The sequence below is a fragment of the Chrysemys picta genome, chromosome 10 (genome assembly GCF_011386835.1).
Source record: "Chrysemys picta bellii isolate R12L10 chromosome 10, ASM1138683v2, whole genome shotgun sequence".
Classification (NCBI taxonomy): domain Eukaryota; kingdom Metazoa; phylum Chordata; order Testudines; family Emydidae; genus Chrysemys; species Chrysemys picta.
Genome location: NC_088800.1, coordinates 77,611,136 through 77,635,322, shown reverse-complemented (window position 1 = coordinate 77,635,322; position 24,187 = coordinate 77,611,136). Strand labels below are relative to the sequence as shown.

The 24,187-nt window shown below is 42.8% G+C and overlaps 1 protein-coding gene across 7 annotated transcripts in view; it reads left to right on the top strand.

The window, feature by feature from the left end:
- Window positions 1-18,819, top strand: part of IQCE (IQ motif containing E) — a 46,499-nt gene extending 27,680 nt beyond the window's left edge. For 4 of the 7 annotated variants that reach the window (XM_024102303.3, XM_065560134.1, XM_065560138.1 and 1 more), the window contains 6 exons: window positions 769-792; window positions 4,045-4,167; window positions 6,296-6,426; window positions 11,172-11,293; window positions 11,864-11,974; window positions 15,105-18,819. In XM_024102303.3, coding sequence (XP_023958071.2) covers window positions 769-792; window positions 4,045-4,167; window positions 6,296-6,426; window positions 11,172-11,293; window positions 11,864-11,974; window positions 15,105-15,232 — 639 coding nt within the window. In that variant the 3' untranslated portion in view covers window positions 15,233-18,819. The remainder of the gene's footprint in view (window positions 1-768; window positions 793-4,044; window positions 4,168-6,295; window positions 6,427-11,171; window positions 11,294-11,863; window positions 11,975-15,104) is intronic. The other 3 variants (XM_065560137.1, XM_065560135.1, XM_065560136.1) reach the window with 1 other exon arrangement.
- Window positions 18,820-24,187: the final 5,368 nt, after the last annotated feature.

The following is a 24,187-nucleotide window of genomic DNA, read 5'->3' as shown; positions in this document are numbered from 1 at the left end:
AGTGCCAGAGTTGGAAACCAGTGCTCAAATGTTGAGGACAGGGAAAGAAGTGGAATTAAGACATTCTTTCCATAACCCAACCAGTCAGGGCCCAAATGTGAGAACCTGATTTTTAGAATATGTGAGACAGAAGCAAAATAAACGATGCAATGAAAAATAATAAAGTAAGGTGCATGAAATAAAGAAGTTTTAAATTATTTTGAAAGGTATTATAAAAAGTTTTGGGGAAATCCGTTCCATGGCTTAGCGTTTCTGAGATCAGTAATTTGCAGAAGTAAATGGTGTGGCCAGTCCAGGTTCATGTAGGATAATACTGTCGGTATATGTGGAGCTAAAATGAGTGGTGGTCTTTGTAACTCAGTATGGTTCAGAGGGATGATTCTGTGCCACTTAAACCATCACTGCAAACCTGGAAATTCCTTAGCCTGAGTTCCATCCAGCTAGGATAAGGTGACAAATTAAAAGAATAGCTTATATTAAATTTTGTTTTATGAACAAACAAAGTAAATGATGCATCTCTATATCCATGATTTCAGGGGTTAGTGGATTTTTTATGTTCCCCTATTTCTATCAAGCTAAAGAATAAACAATCCCCCAAAAAATCCAATTCCAGAAAGCTTCCCCAGGGAAGAAAAACTGGGCTTTTCAGTTGTTTTTGGATGTCTTTGTAGTAGCTGTAAGAAAATATGAGACCTTCTGGAGTAATCTTTTATTAAATAAAAGCCATAAATCCTTATGATGTTAATTTAGAAGTTTTCTCTATTTCAGAAAGAAGAAATTGCTCTGGATCAGGTGAGTGTGTATCGCACCAATAAAATGACAATTCAGGTTCACTTTGTAATAAACAAGTAGAAACAAGGAGTTATGTAATTTTTTAAGCGATTTTATTATGAGCAGGAGCACTAGGTATTGCTATACTCATAGTTCAGGTTGTGTGACAGTTTACCTTCTGACATCCTCTTTTCAGTTGTTCATGACTGACCTAAACTTTCTCCTTTTGAGTTCAAATTTTCTATACGTGGTCTCTGCCAAAAGATGCATCCTTTCGGAAAATGGAAGCAAAAATGGTTCTGGCACTTTTGAGTATAAGGAACTGCAGGTGAGATAGAGAAGAGTTTTCCCATTATAATAAAATAATTCTAACAGCCTTTCAATCTTCAAAAAGGCTGGATGTTGACATTTGACATGGAAACAGCCCTCGTTAAGAAGTGCCTGTTACAAGGCAAGTGTGCCCCGTCCCCTCGTGGGGTGGGGTAATTATTTTCCCTGTGGTTGCATCCTTATGATCACCCCTTGTCTTGGGGTAGTGTGTGTGACAGGTTTGGGCCCTTTGGGGTGTCACCTGATGTGCTGGGGTTTAACTGAGCCTCCCCTGCTCAATTAGCCTGGGTTCCCTCTCCCTGCTGGATTAGGCTCTCTGGCTTCTTGCAGCACACACACAGGTAGGGCCACACCCCGCTGCCGATACAGACTGAAGTCAGCTCTGTGTGAGAGGGCTCCCCCAGCACTCACGTGCCCACTCCCTTTAAGCAGTACAAACCCAAAGGTTTTATGAAATTTGCCCCCTCCCTCAATATGGAGGGAGATATGCACAACTACTTGTGTCCCTCCCCCCATTAGAAATTAATTACATAAACTGGGTTATATTATAATCAAGCAATACGTTCATTAACTACAAAAGGTGAATATTAGAGATAACAGACAGAACAAAGGAGATTGCTGAGCAAATAAAAGAAAGTACACAAGCTAAGCTCAATATACTTAAGAAACAGGTTACAAAATGTAATTTCTTACCCTAAATGTTATTTTAGGCAGGTTGCAAAGTTTCTGTGGTTCAGAGTTCCAGTTATATTTCTTTTCAGACTGGACCCCTGTCTCAGTCTGGACTCCCCCTACCTTCCCTTCAGGTGGCTTTAGCAATCTTTCTTCTTGGGCAGACAGGCCATGGAGAGGAGGAGCCACATTTGCCTTCCTCCCCACCCTTAAATAGGATTTACATAAGACAGGAATCCTTTGTTTCCCAAACTTGACACCCCCCAGTGGAAAGTTACAAGAAGTCCCAGGTAATGTTTAGTATCAGGTGACAAAGACCACCTGACTCTGTAGTATCACAGCGAGTATCACATGGGTCAGTGGCAGTATGGAATGTCCGCAGGAAGGCCAAGCCTTTTCATAGGCCATTGTCCTTGCTGATGTGCCATCTGCCCTGTCTGGCTTTTCCATTGTTGTACCTGAAGTGTTAGCAGTGGACGTCACCCAAAGTAGCATAGTTGAAATACAGACACATAGTCAATATTCCTAAGTCTAGATACAGAAATGATATAGGCATACAAATTGGATAATCACATTCAGTAAATTATAACCTTTCCAATGATATCTTACAAGACCCATCTTGCATAAAGTACATCTCAGTTATGTCATATTCATATCATAAGCATATTTTCATAAAGTGAAATGTCACAGTGTGGCCTTGCAGTAAAAATCATTGTGGCCGCTCTCTCTCTCTCAAGGTTGTGTGGCCCAATGGCCAGAGTCAGGGTGACAACCCCTTCCCACATAGCTATGGGACCTAATGGCCTGCATCAATATGGCTCTCTGGTTCGGCCGGGGTACATCATCTAGTGCTCAGAGTCACTGTGGCTGCCTGGCTCAGCAAGGCAGTATGGCCTAGCGGCAAGAGTCAGTAAAGTCACCCTCTCTAAGGGCTGCGTGGCCTAGTGGCCTGAGTCAGCATAACTGCCCCTTCTGTGGGGCTGCATGGCCTAGTGGCATGTCAGGGGAGTGGGCCATCACCCCGGAGTGGGTGGCGGTCGGATAGGTGGACCCGGCCCTCCCTGCTCCCCCGGATCTCAGCTCAGGGCCCTGTGAGTGGCAAATATGCCCGTCAGTAGGGAATCCACCCGGAAACATGCTGACCCCATTTAATACCACAACTAGTCCCCCTGAGCTACTTCCTCCTACCTGGTTCCTGATGCCTGGATGATGCACCACAGTCACCCCTCATGGTGAGGGAAGGCCATTGTATCACCCGAGTCCCTGGGTAGGGTGCATCATGGGAGATGTAGTTCAGCTGGGTAGCCCAGCTCATAAAGGACACTGGGCATTGGAGGAAACTGAAATAAAGCTCCCATGAGGCAACATAGCTAAATAGCTGAATTGAAGTAGTTTTTTAACAGGTGCTTAGATTTTTGACAAAACAATCAAAAATTTTTCACAGAAAGCAGACATCTTTCACACACAAAAAATTGTTGAAAACTCAACTGTTTTGACAGGGTTGATAGAAAATTTATGACCCGCCCTCATTGTAATAGAGTTCTTAATGGCATGATTGTATACTATTTCTCAGCTAGCACAACATAATAACATATGCATTTTCTTCTTTAGCCTTAGAAAATCTGCTTTGAGTAGGTTAGTAAAGAGAAGGATGAGAAGTGCCAAAGCTTTTTCTACGCTCTTCCAGTGTGAAACTGTATATAACATCTATCAGAATGGTGATTTTAAAATGTCACTTTATACCCTTGATATCTTCTGATATTTGGGGACCTAGTTGAGAATTAAAATCCCTTAGCAGAGAGGAAGAACGTTTGTTTAACATAATTACCAGAATGTTTGCCAGACTCCACTTGATTTCTGATGATGTTATCAAGCAGCAAAGCCTGCTGGATAGCTGGGATCTAAGATGGGAATATGACTGCATTGTTGTATCTGTGAAATATGGGCTAATGTTGGTAGCTTGAATTTAATTGCATTTGACAGGCTTCATAATGTGCAGATTCTCAGGTTAAATTTACTGTGGAGTTGTATGTCTGTGCATTTCTTGTATAATTTATAGGTTGGAACCCTTTTGGATTCCAGACCAGCACATGTGAAGTGGTTAAGGGTGCCTCTTGATTGGAGGGGAAATGCCTGCACATTAAACAGTTGTCCTTGCACGGGGAAAATAGTTCTCTCTCCTGTAATGCCTTTTTCCCTCTGGACACTACTTTAATTTGTAGCTGCTATCTTTCAAGGGAGTTAACATCCATTTATCTCTCTCCCTGCTAGGCGGCTGTTGTGATTCAGGCAGCTTTCAGGGGACATTTAGCTCGGCAGAAATTGTTATTGAACAACACACTCAGTCGAAAATCTCCCACCATGCATAGCCTTGGAAATAAGGTAACTGCTGGGGTAAGTGGGGACACAGACACCACGTGCTTCTTCATTTTCCCATTATTTACAGTCAGTTTACAATGCAAAGTACTAGGCTTCCAAGCCTTCCAGGTTTAGTTCTGTAACACATCCAGTGGCCTTTTTTAATACTTTGGCGTGTGGTGTCATTTAAATTCCAAAATGTGTTAAGCCCATTTGTTGGCTTTCCTTTTTACCATCTACTTCATAGTCCTCCTGAGAAATAAAGCCATACTATCTCTGTGCAGTAGGCTGCAACCTGTATCTAGGGTGACCAGACGTCCCGATTTTATCGGGACCGTCCCGATATTTCCTTGTTTGTCCCGCGTCCCGACCGACATGCGGTCGGGACAACCAGACAAACAAGGAAATGCCCCGAGCCTCGAGCCCGGAAGTGCTCGCGCCCCCCCCCCCCCGCCCCGACTCCGCCCCCTCCTCCCCCGATTGGCTCCCTCCCCGAATCCCCGCCTCTTCCCCGGGCTCACCATTCCCCCTCCCTCCGCAAGTGCTGGAGGGAGGCCCGGGAGACTCAGAGGCAGCGCGGGGCCGGGGTGAGTAACAGTCCGGCCTGGCCCAGTGCAGGCAGGACTCGGGTGGTTGGGAGAGGAGGGGGGCGACCCGCGGGGCCAGGCGACGGGGGAGGAAGCGGCCATGGCGCTCGGCGGCTCTGGCGCCCCCGAACCCCCCGAGCCGGGGCCTGCAGCAGCGCGTACGCTGGGCCCAGCCCCTGGCTAGGCACGTCTGGGCTGCCCAGCTGGTGCTATCGCGCGGTGGCCCCGGGGCAGAGGCATCGGCAGCCCAGCCCCGTTCGTTCCCCTGCGGGACGGGGGGGCTGGGGCCTGCTGCCCCCACTCCGGGGCCGCCGCGCGATAGCACCAGCTGGGCAGCAGCCCAGACGCGACTGGCCAGGGGCTGGGCCCAGCGTGCGCGCTGCTGGGTCCCCGCAGTAGGCCCCGGCTCGGGGGGTTCGGGGGCGCCAGAGCCGCAGCCGCCAAGCGCCATGGCCGCTTCCTCCCCCGCGGCAGTGGGAGCTGCAGCAGCGGCTGCTCCCGAGTCCCGCTGCCCGGGGGGACAACAACAGCTGCCGCCTGGCCCCGCGGGCCGCCCCCCTCCTCTCCTTACCACCCGACTGAGTCCTGCCTGCTCGGGACCAGGCCGGACTCTTACTCACCCCGGCCCCGCGCTTCCCCTGAGTCTCCCGGGCCTCCCTCCAGCACTTGCGGAGGAAGGTTTTTTTTTTTTTTTTTTTTGGCCCCGCCCCCCGCCACGCCCCCCCCCCCCCCCCCCCGCCTCCCGATATTTGTCTTTGGTGATCTGGTCACCCTACCTGTATCCAAGCTGCTGGCTTTCTTTATCTGGTTCTGTCATCAAGTAAAAGCAAAGGGTTATATTTTGTTAGGGTGCAGCCTTTTCAAAAGCTGCACTGGACCCAGGCACTCATGGAGTCATAGCGCTAGGCAAACATTACTCATTGTGCTTTAGAAACAAGAAGTTGAAAATGATGGTTGGTTTGGAGCCTGGTATCCAGCATGCTCTGCTGAAGATTTGCAGTGTATTTCTTAAATCATGTCACACTTGGCCCTGAGTGCCAGGCTCTGAATATAAAAAGACTTCCGTACTGATTACACATTTTAGATGCTGTAAATGTACTGGTTTCCTAAGTAGCTATTTAGATCTAGGGCAGTCTAAAATGAATGAAGAATTCTCTAGCCAGGCCCTCCATCTCACTACACATTATAATATTTAAGCTCTGCTTCAGCTCAGTTTGGCGGCACTAACAAACTTTTGCTTTATACAGAGGTCAGACCCATCTTGGAGATTGCCTTAACTCTCTTAGCTTGAGGACGAGTCCTGCTCACAATACCACTGAAATCATTTAACATTCATTTCAGCTGCCTACCCTTTATCTGTTGTGTAGTTGTTTAACAACTGTATGATGACAGATTATCATTGGATCAATAGAAGTCTAGTAAAACCCCACTGGGCTGCAACCCAAAAGAAATGAAATGTTTGCTCACTGCCCGGTGTCACCACATTCACAATCAAGAATAAAAATGTCAAAGGTGCGGTTATGTTGGCAAGGAATTTGTTAAAAGGCTGATTTTTTCCTTTGGTCTCTACGTTGCAGGGCCCCAACATGTCTCACGGGTCCAGCTCTTTGAGCTTGTCTTCTGACTTCAAGGAGGATGAGGAGGTTGTGACATTCATCCAATCAGTTTTCCGGGCTCACTTAGCACGTAAAGGACATCATGAGGAAAGGTAAGTCAGAAGCAGGTGTCTCCATCAGGACACAGTATTGTTACTTATTTGCCTGGCTATATCGATATAAAATTGTAGTAGAGGCTCCAAGGCAGCAAAAGAGAGAGCCCTTTGGAGCAATAGGTATGTTCAGTATGAACAGTTCACAAGTAAAATGTGTAGGAGGGGCATGCAACAAAAATTCCGTGCTCAGTGTTATTGCGCTGGGCTAGTGTAGGGGAGTCTAAAGCCCTAACCTTAAGGGGAAAAGGCTAGAATGGAATCTCATGTGCAGCCCAGATTTGTTTATTTTATAGATGTACAATGACTGTATCGAAAATCATTTCCTTTCTTTCCATGGTTTACGGTCCCCAAGCTTTAGATGCTCTCATGGTTACAGGGCAAGCCGCGCTGCTGTCAGAGCTCACCCCTCAGGTGACAAGCCCAAGCTTTCTCCTCTCTCAGGATGGAATCATATATGAGTCTCCCACACTAAGATCCCTGTGTACTAACCCTGAATTCCTCAGCAGGGTTATTTATCACAGGCAGCCCCCAGCCACAACACCTCTGCACTCTGGGGGCTGCCTGTGACAAATAGTCTATGCTGAGTGACCAGAAAGCATTTTCTAAACTCTGTATGGTGTATTTTTAATAGTGGGAACACTGCATAGAGCAAGAGAACAAGGATTTTAAAACAATAAACAGTCTACATGCATTGTATCAAACCAACCTAACAACTTTTTTTGACATAACAAGCCTTGTGGATAGTGGGGAAGTGGTAGATGTGGTATATCTTGACTTTAGTAAGTCTTTTGATACTGTCTCGCATGATCTTTTCATAAACAAACTAGGGAAATACAACCTAGATGGAGCTACTGGGTGCATAACTGGTTGAAAAACTGTTCCCAGAGGGTGGTTCACAGTCAAGCTGGAAAGCATATCAAGTGGGGTCCCACAGGCATAGGTGCCAACTCCATGGGTGCTCTGGGGCTGGAACACCCACAGAAAAAAAAATAGTGGATGCTCAGCACCCACCAGCAGCCCTGCGGATTGGCTCCTTCCCCTCACCCCCAGTGCCTCCCACCTGCCGGTAATCAGCTGTTCAGCAGCGTACAGCAGGCCCTGGGGGAGAGGGAGAGGAGTGGGGTCAGGAAGAGGCGAGGGGAGGGAGCCGAACGGGACAGGAAGAGGTGGGGCGGAAAGAGGTGGAGATGGGACAGGAAGAGGCGGGGCAGAGGTGGGGTCTTGGAGAAGGGGTGGAGTGGGGGTGGGGCCTGTGGCAGAGCACGGGTTTAGCACCCCCAGGGAAATCACAAAGTTGGTGCCTCTGCCCACATGGATCAGTCCTGGGTCCAGTTCTGTTCAATATCTTCATCAGTCATTCTTAGATAATGGCATAGAGAGTACACTTATAATGTTTGCAGATGATATCAAGCTGGAAGGGGTTACAAGTGTTTTGGAGGATCGGACTCTAATTCAAACGATCTAGACAAACTGGAGAAATGGTCTGAAGTAAATAGGATGAAATTCAATAAGAACAAATGCAAAGTACTTCACTTACGAAGGAACAATCAAATGCACACATACAAAATGGGAAATGACTGCCTAGGAAGGAGTACTGTCAAAAGGACCTGGAGGTCATAGTGGATCACAAGCTAAATATGAGTCAACAGTGTAACGCTGTTGGGGGGAAAAAGCAAACGTTATTCTGGGATGTATTAGCGGGAGTGTTGTAAACAGGACATAAGAAGTAATTCTTCCACTGTACTCCACACTGATACGGCCTCAACTGGAGTATTGTGTCCAGTTCTGGGCACCACATTTCAGGAAAGATGTGGACAAATTGGAGAAAGTCCAGAGGAGAGCAACAAAAATTATTAAAGGTCTGGAAAACATGACTTTTATGAGGAAAAATTGAAAAAATTGTGTTTGTTTAGTCTGGAGAAGAAAAGACTGAGAGGGGACATGATAACAGTTTTCAAGTATATAAAAGATTGTTACAAGGAGGAGGGAGAAAAATTGTACTTGTTAACCTCTGAGGATAGGGCAAGAAGCAATGGGCTTAAATTACAGCAAACGCAGTTTAAGGTGGACATTAGGAAAAACTTCATAACTGTCAGGGTAGTTGAGCACTGGAATAGATTGCCTAAGGAGGCTGTAGAATCAGGGATGGCCTACCTAATACTTAGTCCTGCCTTGAGTCCAGGGGACTGGACTAGAAGACCTCTCGTGGTCCTTTTCAGTCCTACGATTCTATGATTCTGTGCAGGCCTGTCCCCCTATGTCAGCCAGGTAACCCAGTTTCTTCAGACTCCCTCTGCAGAACCCCTCTGTGTCTGGGCCCGTTCTTCTAGACAAGCCGGTATGAGGGACTTTTAAACTTTTTAGTATCCTTTTGATCGTAGGCCCCCAGCCCTGGCAGAATCAGTCTTTTAACTTTCTTGGAGCCGTGGTCCACAGACCAATTAATAGCCCAGACATCGTTTTCTTAAAGACTCATGAAGTGTTTTCTTGAAGAAAATAAGAACGGCCATACTGGGTCAGACCAAAGGTCCATATAGCCCAGTATCCTGTCTTCCGACAGTGGCCAATGCCAAGTGCCCCAGAGGGAATGAACAGAACAGGTAGTCATCAAGTGATCCATCCCCTGTCGCCCATTCCCAACTTCTGGTAAACAGAGGCTAAAGACACTGTCCCTGCCCATCCTGGCTAATAGACAATGGACCTAGCCTCCATGAATTTATCTCTTTCTTTTTTGATCCCTGTTATAGTCTTGGCCTTCACAACATCCTCTGGCAAAGAGTTCCACATGTTGACTCTGCATTGTGTGAAGAAAAACTTCCTTTGTTTGTTTTTAACCAGCTACCTATTAATTTAATTTGGTGACCCCTAGTTCTTGTATAATGAGAAGGAGTAAATAATACTTCTTTATTTACTTTCTCCACACCAGTCATGATTTTATAAACCTCTATCATATCTCCCCCTAGTCGTCTCTCTTCCAAGCTGAGAAGTCCCAATCTTATTAATCACTCCTCATACAGAAGCTGTTCCATACCCCTAATCATTTTTGTTACTCTTTTCTAAACCTTTTCCAAATCCAATATATCTTTTTTGAGATGGGATGACCACATCTATTTGCAGTATTCAATATGTGGGTGTACCATGGATTTATATAGAAGCAATATGATATTTTCTGTCTTATCTATCCCTGTCTTAATGATTCCCAACATTCTGTTCGCTTTTTTGACTGCCGCTGCACATTGTGTGGATGTTTTCAGAGAACTATTCACAATGACTCCAAGATCGCTTTCTTGAGTTTTAACAGCTAATTTAGACCCCATCATTTTATATATATATATATACACATATATATAGTTGGGATTATGCTTTCCAATGTGCATTACTTTGCATTTATCAACACTGAATTTCATCTGCCATGTTGTTGCCCAATCACCCAATTTTATGAGATCCCTTTGTAGCTCTTCACAGTCTGCTTTGGACTTAACTATCTTGAGTGGTTTTGTATCATCTGAAAATTTTGCCACCTCACTGTTTACCCCTTTTTCCAGATCATTTATGAATATGTTGACTAGTACTGGTCCCAGTAGAGACTCCAGTACAGACACCACTGTTTACTTCTCTCCATTCTGAAAATTGACCATTTATTCCTACCCTTTGTTTCCTATCTTTTAACCAGTTATGAATCCATGAGAGGACCCTCCCTCTTATCCCATGACAGCTTAATTTGCTTAATAGTCTTTGGTGAGGGACCTTGTCAAAGGCTTTCTGAAAATCTAAGTACACTATATCCACTGGATCTCCCTTGTCCACATGCTTGTTGACCCTCTCAAAGAATTGTAGTAGATTGGTGAGGTATGATTTCCATTTACAAAAAGCATGTTGACTCTTCCCCAACAAATTATGTTCATCTATGTGTCTGACAATTCTGTTCTTTACTATAGTTTCAGCCAGTTTGCCCAGTACTGAAGTCAGGCTGACTGGCCTATAATTGCCAGGATCACTTCTGGAGCCCTTTTTAAAAATTGGCATCACATTAGCTATCTTCCAGTCATTTGGTACAGAAGCTGATTTACATGGTTTACAAACCACCGTTAGTAGTTCTGTAATTTCACATTTGAGTTCCTTCAGAATTCTTGGGTGAATACTATCTGGTCATGGTAATTTATTACTGTTTCATTTATCAGTTTGTTCCCAAACCTCCTCTAATGACAACTCAATCTGGGACAGTTCCTCAGATTTGTCACCTATAAAAAATGGCTAAGGTTTGGGAATCTCCCTCACATTCTCAGCTATGAAGACCGATGCAAAGAATTCATTTAGTTTCTCTGCAATGGCCTTATCGTCCTTGAGTTCTTCTTTAGGTATCTTTTCTGTAGTCATGGTTTTGTTTCCTGCTTGTTTTTCCTAAAAGCCCCTTTTGACTTAGCATCATATAGTCAGGAAGCATCCTTACAGCAATCGGACAGTCATAGAGCAAATAAAGCAATCGGACAACCATAGAGCAATAAAGTAATACAGAGCAGGTTCACGTCATCCACGCTGCCCAACATTGTTCCTTGGGAGATGAAACAAGGAGGTAGTTGTAACATAAAGTCCACCTGTGAAATCTCATCTGGTTTACATGTTGTCATCTCTGTGAGTTATTATAGTTTCTTTCGACTGTATCTGTCTCACGTTTCCTGCCTGCAGCACTGCAGGTGGATTAGTAATTCCTGTTTCATGCTAATGCAGTGCATCTTTTGCAGGCCCTCTGTCTCCAGAGCTTCAAGTGAAAGAACATTCCCTGCTGTTTCCAATAGGAAGAAGAAACAAATCTCATCATCACTCAGGAAACCTTTATCTTCAGCCTTCACATCAACCTCTCCTGGTAATCTCATTTTCCTCTATGTTCAAAAGTATGTGGGCTATGAATGGGCACTCTCACAATTTTTAAAGAGAGCTTTAGGTCTAGTGAAAGATTGAAATCTTGTAGCCACAAAATAGATATCCGGACAGTGTGAATGCAAGTTCCCCACATACTGCCCTCCCTATTTGTCACAAACTTGAGTTGGAGTGGCCACCTCTAGGGGTAAAAGGGTATATGGTGTTCCTCTGTGCAGCCTGTCTGCTTCCAGCTCAGCCCCACCATGCAGATGTACTTTGGGAGTTTCCATAACATTTCAGGCTTCAACCAAGGTAGAAGTTGGGAGGATTTCACCTTTCTTGCTTAAAGGAAATAGATGTATCTGATAATAAAGAAGCATCCCCAGTCAGCCAAATAAATGTGGTAATGTCTTTTCAGCTGTCTACAAGTACAAGGGAGACTAGATAAATAAAAAAAAACTTTAGCTCTAGAAAATATGGCTAACTAGTGCTACTAAAATACAAATAATTAATAATAATAATAGAGCACCATCACTATGCAGTCATGAGGTTTCTGATTGCTGAATTATTCCAGATGATGAAGACAGTGAAGTGACCAGTGAAGAAGTTGTGGAGGAACTTACTGCTGAAGGGAGAGAGAGGAGATCAAGGGAACACAAACTTTCCTCCTTGCAGCCCTCTTCTGGTGAGTATTGGAAGAAAGAGGCGGGAGGCAAAGGGGTATTTGGTCATTGCCCCTAACAAAGTGGCAGATTTTTCAAAACACTCTTGGGGATTAGAAAATATTTAGCTTGCCACTGAAGAGAGAGCAAGCATACATGTGAATATAAATCTAACAGATGTTGTTTTCGGGCTTGATACTACATGTCTCTTTGGATTCTTTGCCTTTAGGCATGGTCATTTATAGATAGCATAACCAAATCCTCCCAAAAGGCAAATACAACTAACTACCGAATGAAGGAGAATGCTCTGTCATAAATACCCTCTTGATGAGTGACTGTGACTATTCTGCAGTTGGTTATAATTTGTTAACCTTTTGAATCCATTCCATTCACTAAAAGTCCAACTTCCCTAACTCTTAGCTGATGCCTGATCTAATCATTTGCTAGTGAAATAGGCCCCCACTGCAAAAATGCTCTTCCCTGGTCATCTCACACCTATGAAGGGACTTGATAGCTTTAAATTATTCAGCTGCTGAATGAGCTCTTCATCTCATACCTTCCAACCTCAAACTTGCATTTGATGACCTCTAGATTTTTGATCCGCTTTAAGTGTTCTGTGGAAATACATTTTGCAAGAAGTAATTTAGTTACCCTGCCCTTTGGCATTCTTTTCAGATGAGTTGTAAATGTTGAAGTGCTAAAGAGGACTTGTATATAGGCTAGAATCAGTAGGTATTATTCAGGTTTATGGCATCTTGGCTTTCATTGTATTGTCTCTACTGGATTCAGAAGGGACCACTGTGGTCATTTTGTCTGACCATCTTATAACATAAGCCACACGACTTTCCCTGAATTAATTTGTGTTTAAACTAGAGGATATATTTTCGAAAAAATCCAGTCTTGATTTAAAAATTGCCAATGGTGGAGAATTTGTCACAACCCTTGGTAAATTGTTACAATGGCTAATTACCCTCAGTTAATAATGTGTGCCTTATTTCTAGTCTGAAATTGTTTAGCTTTAACTTCCAACCATTGGTTCTTTTGTCTTGTAGGCTAAAGAGATCATTATCAATTTTTTGTTCCCCATATAGGTATTTAGTTTATAAACTTTAATGAAGTCCCCTCTTAACCTTCTCTTTGAAAAACTAGATTGAGCCATAGAGGGGTAAAACTCCACTGTGTGGAAAATGCTAAAATAAGTGGTATTTTATTCAAGGCCTTCACTTCATGTGACTTCTGTAACTATTTCAAGTCCAGAACTTTCTGAAGATAAGCAGTCTTTGGAGACCGATTTTTAAATGTATTCAATAAGATCCTACTTGTTCAGTCACATTTGTTCCTTCCCATAAAGTTGGACAGATAGGGGTGACAACCACAATATGTGAAACTCATTGGTTTATAACTTCCTTCTCCATCTCAGGGTGGAGCTCTGCATTTCTGGCTTCATGATTTAACTAGAGTGGCATCTCTTCCCATCTCTGTAGTAGTATATAATGGACTCTCGGAACACAGCTAAACTAACTCAAGCAGCTTAGCAGTGATTATTATTTATTTGTATTGCAATACTGCCCAAAGACCCCAATCAGAATAAGGACCCTATTTGGCTAAGCTCTGTACAAACACAGACTTAAGAGTTCTTGCCCCAAAGAGCCTAAATCCTAAAAGGAGGACAAAAAGGGTGGAAAAAGAGCAAGATAGTATGTACCAGCAAAGTTACCAGGTTAATGGATCAAGTATGTCTTATTAGAGAGGCAAAGACTGACCGTTTAGAAACAAGCAGTTTATTGTGGGAGTCGCATCTTTTCATTACTATGGCCTAGTCTTCACTTACCGGCTGGTCCGGCGGCACGCCATCGATGTTCTGGGATCGATTTATCGCGTCTGGTTAAGACGCGATAAATCGATCCCGGATCGATCCCGGAAGTGCTCACAGTCGGCGCCGGTACTCCAGCTCGCCGAGAGGAGAACGCGGCGTCGACGGGGGGAGACTTCCGGCCGCGTCTGGACCGCGGTAAGTTCGGACTAAGGTACTTCGAATTCAGCTACATTATTAACGTAGCTGAATTTGCGTACCTTAGTCCGAAGTCCGGACTAAGTGGGGACCAGGCCTATGTCAGCTTCTGAGAGTTCCCTTTATTTGCTCCTATCCGCAGTGCTATTAGTTCATAAATCATTTTTCTGAAAATCTTCCCTCATCTTTTCAGCAGCAGTCCACACAGAATGTATATAGGTGCATTTAACTGGGGGCAGAGGTGCACACTACATAGCTTCTGTAGTCTGAACACATTGCACACACACCAGAAGAGCCTTGCTTTCCTCCAGTCCCACCACCACCACCATCACCACACACAAAGTCCCTGTGTGCCACCTTCCCATCCCCCTCTATTTCAGGGAAATTGTCCAATCCTCCAGCCACCTCTCACAGGGGCTCTGTGTGTCTTCTCCCCCCATGCCAGGGTCTCCCGTTCCATGGGCGCTGCGTGCATGTCTGTTTCCTCCCTCCCCCCCCCCGCAACATTCTTAGTACTTTTCTTTCTTTCTGAGAGTCTGTAGAAGAATGCCATCAAGTTAAGTGAAGGACCTTCCTCCATTCATCCAAAAAAATATATAATTTTTTAAAAAGATAAAACATATTCTGGTGACAGTTTTTAGTTGTTAATATTTACATGCTGTACCAACATATTTATGTATGGTACTTTATAGTGCATTGCAAGTCAACAATCGTTGTCCTCAGCCATCTGTCTCCCATTTCTTTATGCATGACTGTCTGAAGGCCTCTCCATGACATTTCCACTTAACTTGATCTTGCTTGGGTCAATTTTTCCTTTTCTAGCCTGCTAATAAATATCTGTTTTTATGATGTGAGATGACTTCGGTCTCAAATTGCTTTACTTTATGGTGTGTAACCATTTGAGAAGATTTCGTGACAATAAGACAAATCAAGCATTGTCAGTATGTCAGTTTAATGCTTGCCATGCTCTTTCAGGAAAGGGGAGAGGAAAGAGTTGTATGCAGGAAAAGAGGGAACAGAATTATTCTTAACAGTAGGTCACTGTGGTAACCCAATGGCCCAGAGATATTACACTTCCCACAAGGGCCTGGTTTTGTCAATGATGTTTATTGATGCTCCTGTCTTCTTTGTGGTTATTTCAGTCTTGTCCTCCCAGGACCAGTTGCAGCCCACATTCTCTCCGCCTTTGGATGAGGCTCACTCAGACGATTCGGATGATAATGTAGTCTCTCCATCCCTGCTGGTGAAGAAAAATTACTCCCACTTCTAGGTTCGGGGAGGGGTTCGTCTCACTCCCGTTTGCAGGCCTGGCTCACAAACAAAAGAAAAATGTTTTCTTCTTTCTGGCAAGATAAAGCAAGTAGAGGGTTAAAAGGGGCACTGTCACCTTAAAGCCATTGTTATTTCAGCCATGAAAAATCATTCAGTTTTATATAAGCTCTCTACTGACTGGATCTCTCTAACCTCATTACTGTATTTCTTTTCTGTTCTTATTGTATTTAGAATGGGGGGGTTACACTGTTCAATAGTTGTGCATCAGCAGGATCCTTACAGTGCTGTTGATGTGCATAATGCTTCACAGTCAGGAAAGAAGAGAAGGTCCTTGCCCTAAAGAGTTTACAATCTAGAGCCCCAATCCTGCAACTCTTGTCCAGTTTTTACTCATGTGAGTAGTCCCATTGACTTTAATGTAGAGTAGATGTGGCTACAAGAGATGAAAATAGATATAGGAAGGAACTGCACGCATTGGGCAAGAGGATGCATGCACAGTGTTCTCGAATGCATGTTTGTGATCATCAGCTTCTGTGTGCTAAGTGAAACCATGCCATAAGATCCGCTCTATTTATTTAATAGGTACTTAATTTTATTTTTTTGTGCTAAATATATCCATTATGTGCAGAACTTAGTTTAAGGCTTTTAGAAAGCTATCTTTGTCATAAGTATATAATGCCATAAGTGTGTCTGCAGTTGAACTTAAATTATTGCATTTACCAAGTATGTGTTTTATAGTACGTATTGTTTACTGCATTGTATGTGAAATATGTAACCATGTAACCCATTACATTTACTATAATAGTATCCATGGAGAGAATGCATAATGGTGGGGAGTGTTGTGTGAGGGATACCTTTGTGTTTATGATATGTAAGTGGAGCAAAGCAGAACCACAAGTGGATTGTGCAAAGTTATCTTTAATGTGTGAAAATATTTCACAGAGGAAATACACTATATATTCTGTTTTAGCTTACTGTCCTTTTCAATGTTTGAAATGTCATCTATACAGATGGCTCAATCTGTTGAACACTGCTGTATTTTAAAATCTGATATTATTTTTCCCCTGCATGTCATCTTCTATCTGAGGTTCTCAACATGGTTTATAAACATTAATGAATTTTGCACCCTTGTGAAGGAGGTAAAGATTATTATCAAGAAACTGTGGCACAGAGTGGTTAAGTGACCTACCCAGGGCCACACCGGAAATCTGTTGCTCTCTTGATTCTCAGTCCTCTACCTAACCTTGTCCCATCTTTCCTCCATAGTGGCAGAGAAATGAGCTGTCAATAATTCACAGGACGGCTTAAACACAAGTGCAGTTTGTGGGGAGTGAAAAGGAATATTGCATTCTAATGCTGACTGTAACTAAAGAAAATATACTTTTAAATGCTCCTTCATTCAGTGTTGATTGAGCAGGAGTGCAAATAGATGTCGCATACATCAGAAAGCAATCGGATGTTTCAGTTCTGTACATATGTTCAATAACTCAGTAGGATTCTTAGGGAGTCCACCCATTCTCCCGAGTAGAGGGCTAACACTGCATTTAGTAGCTGCTTGCTAAGGATGTCATCCAGGAGTTCTTGAGTCCCTTGTACACCCAAACCACACTTCTAGGTATAAGATTTTTATCTCATTCTCTCCCTCCTTCTCTTTTTTAAATTAAAAGTCAGTCAGCATTGTTATGTGGAATACTAATAAGTCATTTCTTCATTGCAATCAGGGGACTGAGACTGTACTTTATCTGAGGTTTATCAGAGTTCATGCCAGTACTTGCAGCCAAAGAGGAAACTGGATGGCTGCAGGACAATGCAGCTGATAATTCCATCAGTGGAAATGCTGTCTGCACTATTTCCAGAGGCAGTTGTTGGGAGCTCTCTATACCCAGTGCATCTGTAGAATGTCATTTACACGCCCATTGGATAGGGTATTCCTGCTGTTACTGCAGTCACGTGATTATCATGAGGGGGATGGGAGAAAAACAATTCTCTTGGCCGAAGCTGAAGGAAGACGTTTTCCTTCTTTTCTGAAACAGTCACATAAACTATGAGAGAGATTGTCAGCTAGTTAAAATGGTGGTAGGTCTGTAAAAGTTGCTTATGTCTAAAATCTTAGGTCTTAAACTGTGTTAAGTGTCATGGATATGCCTGTAGAGACTAGAAAGAGCTCAGGGCTCTGACAGATTAAGGGGATAGTGTGTGGTACATGGCTTGTGCTAGGGCCAAGACTGGACCAGAATGGCTTCCCAGCCTCTACTCTGTGGGGAGATACTTGGATGATGAATATAATGGATAGAATACTCTCTTAAAATAGTAGGCAGTAATAAAGAGCTATATAACAAAGCATTAGGAACCAGATACAGAGCAGAGAGGCTTTCATTTTCACTAAGCAGTGAATCATTTTAAAAGGATATTTGCAGTCAGTAATAGCATCAGCAGACAAGTTCCAGGATAGAGTGGAGGGAATATCTCTCTGAGGCACAGAGTGAGTTCGGGGTAAAGGAGACACAACTTTGTGTGGGGTGGGACAAATCAAAATGTGTCTGGGGGAGACTAATTTAAAGTTTGAAATCTGAGCTGTCAAAAAAATGATGTTCCCTTGAGTACTGCACTCCTGCTCAGCTCTTAGTTTGGAAAGTAACTGCACTCATTTTATATCAGAGCCCTGACTTGATATGGGCAGAAGGGAAAAAGCTACAATATTAGTAGCTTTTACTGTTGCTTTTATTTTATTTTATTTTATTTATTAAAGGAATACATTGAAAGCAATATATAAACACTGACTAACATTGCAAGCTTTATTTTATTCCTATCTATCTCTGAGTGTCAGTAACAAAAACCTGAGAGGAGGCTTGAAGGAAGGAATATTCTCAAAGTAGATCACAACCCTACATCCTCTTTCTCCCTACAAACCCACCATGGAGACCAGGAAATGAAAATCAGCGTAGCTCAGGCCTGTCTAGACACAGTTCCTATAAAAACTCATTCAGGTTCTGAGAAATAAATGTTCACTGCAGAAGGCACTGATAACCTCGTAAGGGCTTCAAGGCCTGAATGAAAATTAAACTCCATTATAACCTATCTAATCTAATTGCAAATTTTCCATTTTGCTGTTATAGAAGTGCTCTCTGTGCCAGTGTTGCCCATTTTAAATCTATTGGAAGACAAAATGGACGTGTGTGTGTGTGTGTGTGTGTGTGTGTGTGTGTGTGTGTGTTTGCATGTTGATTCAGAATACAAACTTTCTTGAGACTACGTCTCCTCCATTTTCTTCTTAGTCCTGAAGTGCCTATGCTTGTAAATACATTTTAAACGTGGCATCTAGGCCTGATATGTTTGTTGTATTCTGCATAGAATTAAAAAAAGAATTTCAGACAAAAAGCAGTTTTTAATGTAGATTAAATGTAAATGTATTAACCTTGGAACACTAGGAAGAGCAAATATATTTTATGATCTTTTTAATATTTTATTTAGAACTGTGCAAATGTTGTACATAATTTATACTGAGATCTTTTGGATTTAAAATCAATTGTTATATATTATCCTCTAATTATTGAACTTTATAAATAAAGTTTGTTTATAAATTAATTGTTCATGCATAATTGCATCAGTAACTGCCTCTGATTGTGTTATTACCCTAACTCATAATGCATTAAAGATGTGGTCACTATATTTTCAGTTGGGTCATTGTTCAACCCTTTGCCAAAGGTTGTCTTGCTACACCAGGTTTCAGAGTAGCAGCCGTGTTAGTCTGTATCCGCAAAAAGAACAGGAGTACTTGTGGCACCTTAGAGACTAACAAATCTGTTAGTCTCTAAGTACTCTAAGTACTCCTGTTCTTTTTGCTACACCAGGTGTGCCTAGTCCCTCTTTTTATGTTCCACAGGACAAATGAGGAGATGGAGTGGTGGAAAAGTGAAGATGGGAGTGGGGTAGAGTTTGTGAGTGGGGAGTGGAGGGGAATTAAGTATGAAAGACATTCTTTGACTCTGTCTAAAGCACAAGTGGAATTGACAGAGATGATAAATTCATATGTCACATATTTGTTTCTGGTGTTCTGTTGAAAAGAAGATTCCTGAAAACGTACTGTTACAACCAAAACTGCCACTGCCTCAGATTTTCCTGCTTTATGCAGCCAACAAGAAGTTTAATCTGTATCTCTTTCTGTGTTGTGGCATAAAATTCAAGTGTAAGACTAAAAAGAAACTTCAAGCCAACTAACTGCATGAAGCACTTACTGTAAGCAGAGAAAGATGAAGTGTACAGGTTTCCTGGGTACTTGACGCTTACAGAAGTGGACTGACCTCTCAGTAGTCTCCTTTCCTATTATGGGTGGATTAAGACTAACCTGGGCCTGGATTACTCCTGGGGGAATTCTGCGCCACTGCGCAATGCAGAATTTGCAGAAATTGATGTTGTGCATACAGAATTTCCTTTCCCCCCAGAGAAATGGCTTCAGTGCTGCTGGCCATCACTAGGGACCGCTGGACCCAGCAGAGCCCAGCTCACACATAGAAGACACTGCCGGTGGAGGGGAGGGAATTAGAGGGTTCCCAGCAGCTGCAGTTCCCCGCACACTCTGACGGAGGGAGATGGCAGCGCACAGGAAACTCCACACAAGCCCAAGACCCAGCATCAGGCTGTTTCACCCTCTGGATCCCTGGGCTCTGAGGGGTAACGGGGCGGGTGTCTGGGCTGGGGGGGCCATGGTTGGGCTCTGGGAGGGAAGGGGCAGGTGTCTGGGCAAGAAAGGCCCTTGGCTGGACTCTGTGGGGAGGGGGTGTGGTTATCTGAGCTGAGGGGACCCTGTGACTGGGCTCTGGGAGGTAGGGGGTTCAGGTGTATTGGCATGGGGGCATGGCTGGATTCTGGGTGGGAAAGGGGTTGTGCGTGTCTGGCCCCTGTTTGGGCTCGGGGAGGAGGCAGAGAACAGGAACTAGGTTGTCATAGGGGTTTCTTTAACTTTCTACTTCTGGGGGAATTGTTGTGGGTGTCTGTATTGTTACAGACATACTTGCTGACAGGTATTTTGAAATAAATTACCAAAATAATTGAAACTGGCATGATTATGTAGTGTTTTGACAAATAAAATTAGCAGAATTTTAAAATATTGTGTGCAGAATTTTTAATTTTTGGGTGCAGAATTTTTAATTTTGGGGCGCAGAATGCCTGCAGGAGTAATCTAGATTCACCAGAACCATGGAGCGCTCTGCTTTAAGACCAGGCAATGGTGGAAATGCACAGAAGAATACACTTAGCAGTAGGCTCCGCAGTCTGCTAGAAAGCAGGCAGGAATAAGAATCCCAAAGATTTGGGGTTCATCTGCCTTCATCCCCATCATTTCTGGATATTTAAAGTGTGTTGGGAGGTAAGGGAGAAGGAATTGGGCTGTGGGTGTCTCTGTTTTTTGCTGAAAAGAGCGACTTAGTGAAGAGTCCCATGGAAAATAGGGAGAGCCTAGATGCCACTAAATGAAGAAGGAAAATCAACCAGTGCCAGGGGTGAGATGACCATGATAACTGCAGTTAAGAGAGGAAAGCCCTGTAGCCATGTATTACTTACTTCAGCCCTTCCCTCCTCCATGCTGGGGAACTCCCCTTAAGGGAGGATGGGCTGAGGGGTAGCCACCAGCAGGGGAAAGCCCTGGCAGTGTGGCTTCATTGGAGGGAGTAGGAGACCCAGGGCTAATATGGAGGCACAGGATGATCTGTGGGGCTTGGGGACCAGCCTCTGGGTAGTGGTTGGTTAGTTGGTTTTTCCGCTCAACAGAAAAATGCAGAGGAAGCTCAGTGAGTGGAATCCTACAGTTTCCCGGCCCTGACCCCAGGCACACAATTTGACTCAGCAGGCGAGAAGGTCCTGGCTTGATATAGGGCATATAATTTGTGGAGGGGCAAGGGCAAACTCAGTTTGGATTTTGCATAACTAGAAGGTGGCATCCTAGCATTTCCCAAGATGAATGGAGTAGGATTGCAGAAATGCTGCTGAGATACATATGTCATACTGACCTCTCACTGATGTCCTGTAGTTTAGCCCCCAGCATCAAAAGGGTCATAAGATGACCTCCTAGCATTAGTCACAGTACAAGCCTGCATTTAAAAAAAAATCTGTATGTGGGGAAAAATCTTTTCTACCACATGCAAGATCTGATAAACAATAAGCTAGTGTGGGCTTCACAGCATGATATAGTCTGAATTATCCAAACTCAAAACATAACATCCAGGGGTGTGGGCCTACTTGTTGCATAATATGCTTCTATAGCACAACCAGAAAGAATTACATTGAATAAGTAAAGAAAAATGTATGAATGGTTTGGCTGACTGACTGTCAAGAGAGTCCTGTGAAGAGTAAGTGCTTTTACATTTACTAGGTCTATTTGCTGTTTTTCCAACTATATCGTGGGCTGAAGTGGGCCACCCTGTTGCATGTCTTGTTTTGCAGGTTTAAATTGGCCTTAATCTCACCATCTCTTCAATACCTTTCATTTTGGAAATCCATTCCTTTTATTGATTGATTGACTGATTGTATCTGGTGAATCTTTAACAAAGCTAATGAATTACAAAATATGTTGCTACTGCTGCACATTAGCAAATTGTAAGTAACTAAATCTCTTAAGGACCATTTTTTCAGCAGGATTGCCATCTAACAAGATGACATTTGAAGTTGGCTCCAACTGATTGCGGAACTTTTTTTATGTTAAGGTGATTTACTTGCGTCTTCTATTCCTAAATATATCCTGGCTATTGTGGTTATTTTGTTCATTTGTTTTGGTGATAGTGGGAGAGATACCCTTTTAAAAAGAAAAAATTGGGGCAGGGAAGAGGCCACTAAAATCTAATCAATGGGGGCCAACAGCCATCGGTTTTCATGTAAGCAAGAATTACCTAAATAGGCTCACGTAAGAGATGCAAAATTGCTAAGAGATCAGAGTCCCTTCTGCCTTCAATCACAGGATATACCGTAACTCCTCTATAATAGAAAATACGCCTAGTATTAAATACTGTACTTGATCTCTACTTCCTAGATCAGTGGTTCTCAACCAGGGGTACACATACTCCTGGGGGTACGCAGAGGTCTTCCGGGGGTACATCCACTCATCTAGATATTTGCTTACTTTTACAGCAGGCTACATAAAAAGCACTAGCGAAGTCAGTACAAATTAAAATTTCATATTACAGACAGTGCGCTATAAACTATACACTGAAATGTAAGTACAATATTTATATTCCAAATGATTTATTTTATAATTATATGGTAAAAATGAGAAAGTCAGCCATTTTTCAGTATTACTGTGCTGTGACACTTTTTTTTTTGTATTTTTAAGCCTGATTTTGTAAGCAAGTAGTTTTTAAGTGAGGTGAAACTTGGGGGTACGCAAGACAAATCAGACCTGAAAGGGGTAATCTGGAACAGTTGAGAGCGACTGTCCTAGATTAAAGAGTGCATCTTTTTCTCTGCATTATATTTTCCCTTACACCTGTTATTGATTTTGTGAGGCAGCTTCAAAGCATTGATACCTCTTTGTTCCTTTTAACCCAGCCCTCGTTCCCATGTCTTTATGTCCAGTTCTCTCCTGTAGCATATAACTGCAGGTGAGGCATGTTCACTACCATTCTTCAGCCTGCAGGAGCTCCAGCCTGTACACCACTTTGACCCTCATGAAGTGCCCCGAGATGATACTATTGTTATTCTGTCATTTATACTCTTACTTAATTGTATTCAGCTTGTTGTAATTCAAACAGACTGAAACACTTTGGAATGATTTACAGCAGTGCTGTCAAACTAGGTCTCAATGTTGTTTTGATGGCTCTATGTTCAATTTATTGCTGACAGAGAGACTGAGAGCTCGGTGGATGCAGAAGAGATTTTTTTTCGGTCTATGGGCAGAAACATCTGTAGGACGGATTCCAATCAAGAGCATTTCAGCTTATAATTATGAGACATAAATACCTTGCCACTGGTTACCTGCATGAGGATATTTCCAGCTTTCACAGTGAGCTCTGTCAGCTCCTTGTCCTAGGATTGTCAATTGTAGCTTGTTGAACTAAAGGTGAAAAATCTTAGAACGTGTGAATCCAAAATAATGTCTGCCTCCTCCTTGATGGCACTTAAAACAAAACAAAATTAAGCAAAACACGTTGACCAGAATCCTGCAGTCCTTGTGCAAGAAAATGAGAGTTTTTCTTACAAAAGGGCCGAAGGGTCTGGGCTTTTATAGTTCAAAGTTATTCCTTTTTTAGCAATGCTACTGTATGTGTAGCCCTGAATCCTCTGTGTTTTAAAATTTGCTTAGCATTTATTATAAGGATTCCTTGAAACTGTTTTTGTCTATGCAGAAAAAGAAACTGTTTTTGTCCACCCCTCCTCAGCAAAAAGACATTAAAATCAAGTATATATTTCAAGTTTCAGAATAGCAGCCGTGTTAGTCTGTATCCGCAAAAAGAACAGGAGTATTTGTGGCACCTTAGAGACTAACAAATGTATTAGAGCATAAGCTTTCATGTGCTCTAATACATTTGTTAGTCTCTAAGGTGCCACAAGTACTCATGTTCTTTTTATATATTTCAAAAAATTTACAGAAACTAACATTTTATCCTAGTTTTTCAAAGAGCCCATTTTAGTCTTTTGCTTTCCGTATCTATATAAGCTATGCTGGTGCAGACACTTTAAAATCCTAAATTGCATTTGGATAACATGATAAAATCTCTTCCTGAAAATAAAGGTATTCATGGTCCATACTCATCGGCTAGTATTTAGAGGATAAAGTTGTAGGCATTATACTCATTTTCAAATAGAGAAACTAAGCTATTTACAGATTTTGTAGCTTGACTTATGTCACAATGGCTCCCAATTCTTAAATTATTTAAATAGACCAGTGATTCTCAAACTGTGGTCTGTGGAATGCTTATTGGTGGCTCATGAAAAAAACTGGTTGGTCACATGGTGCTGGCTGTTT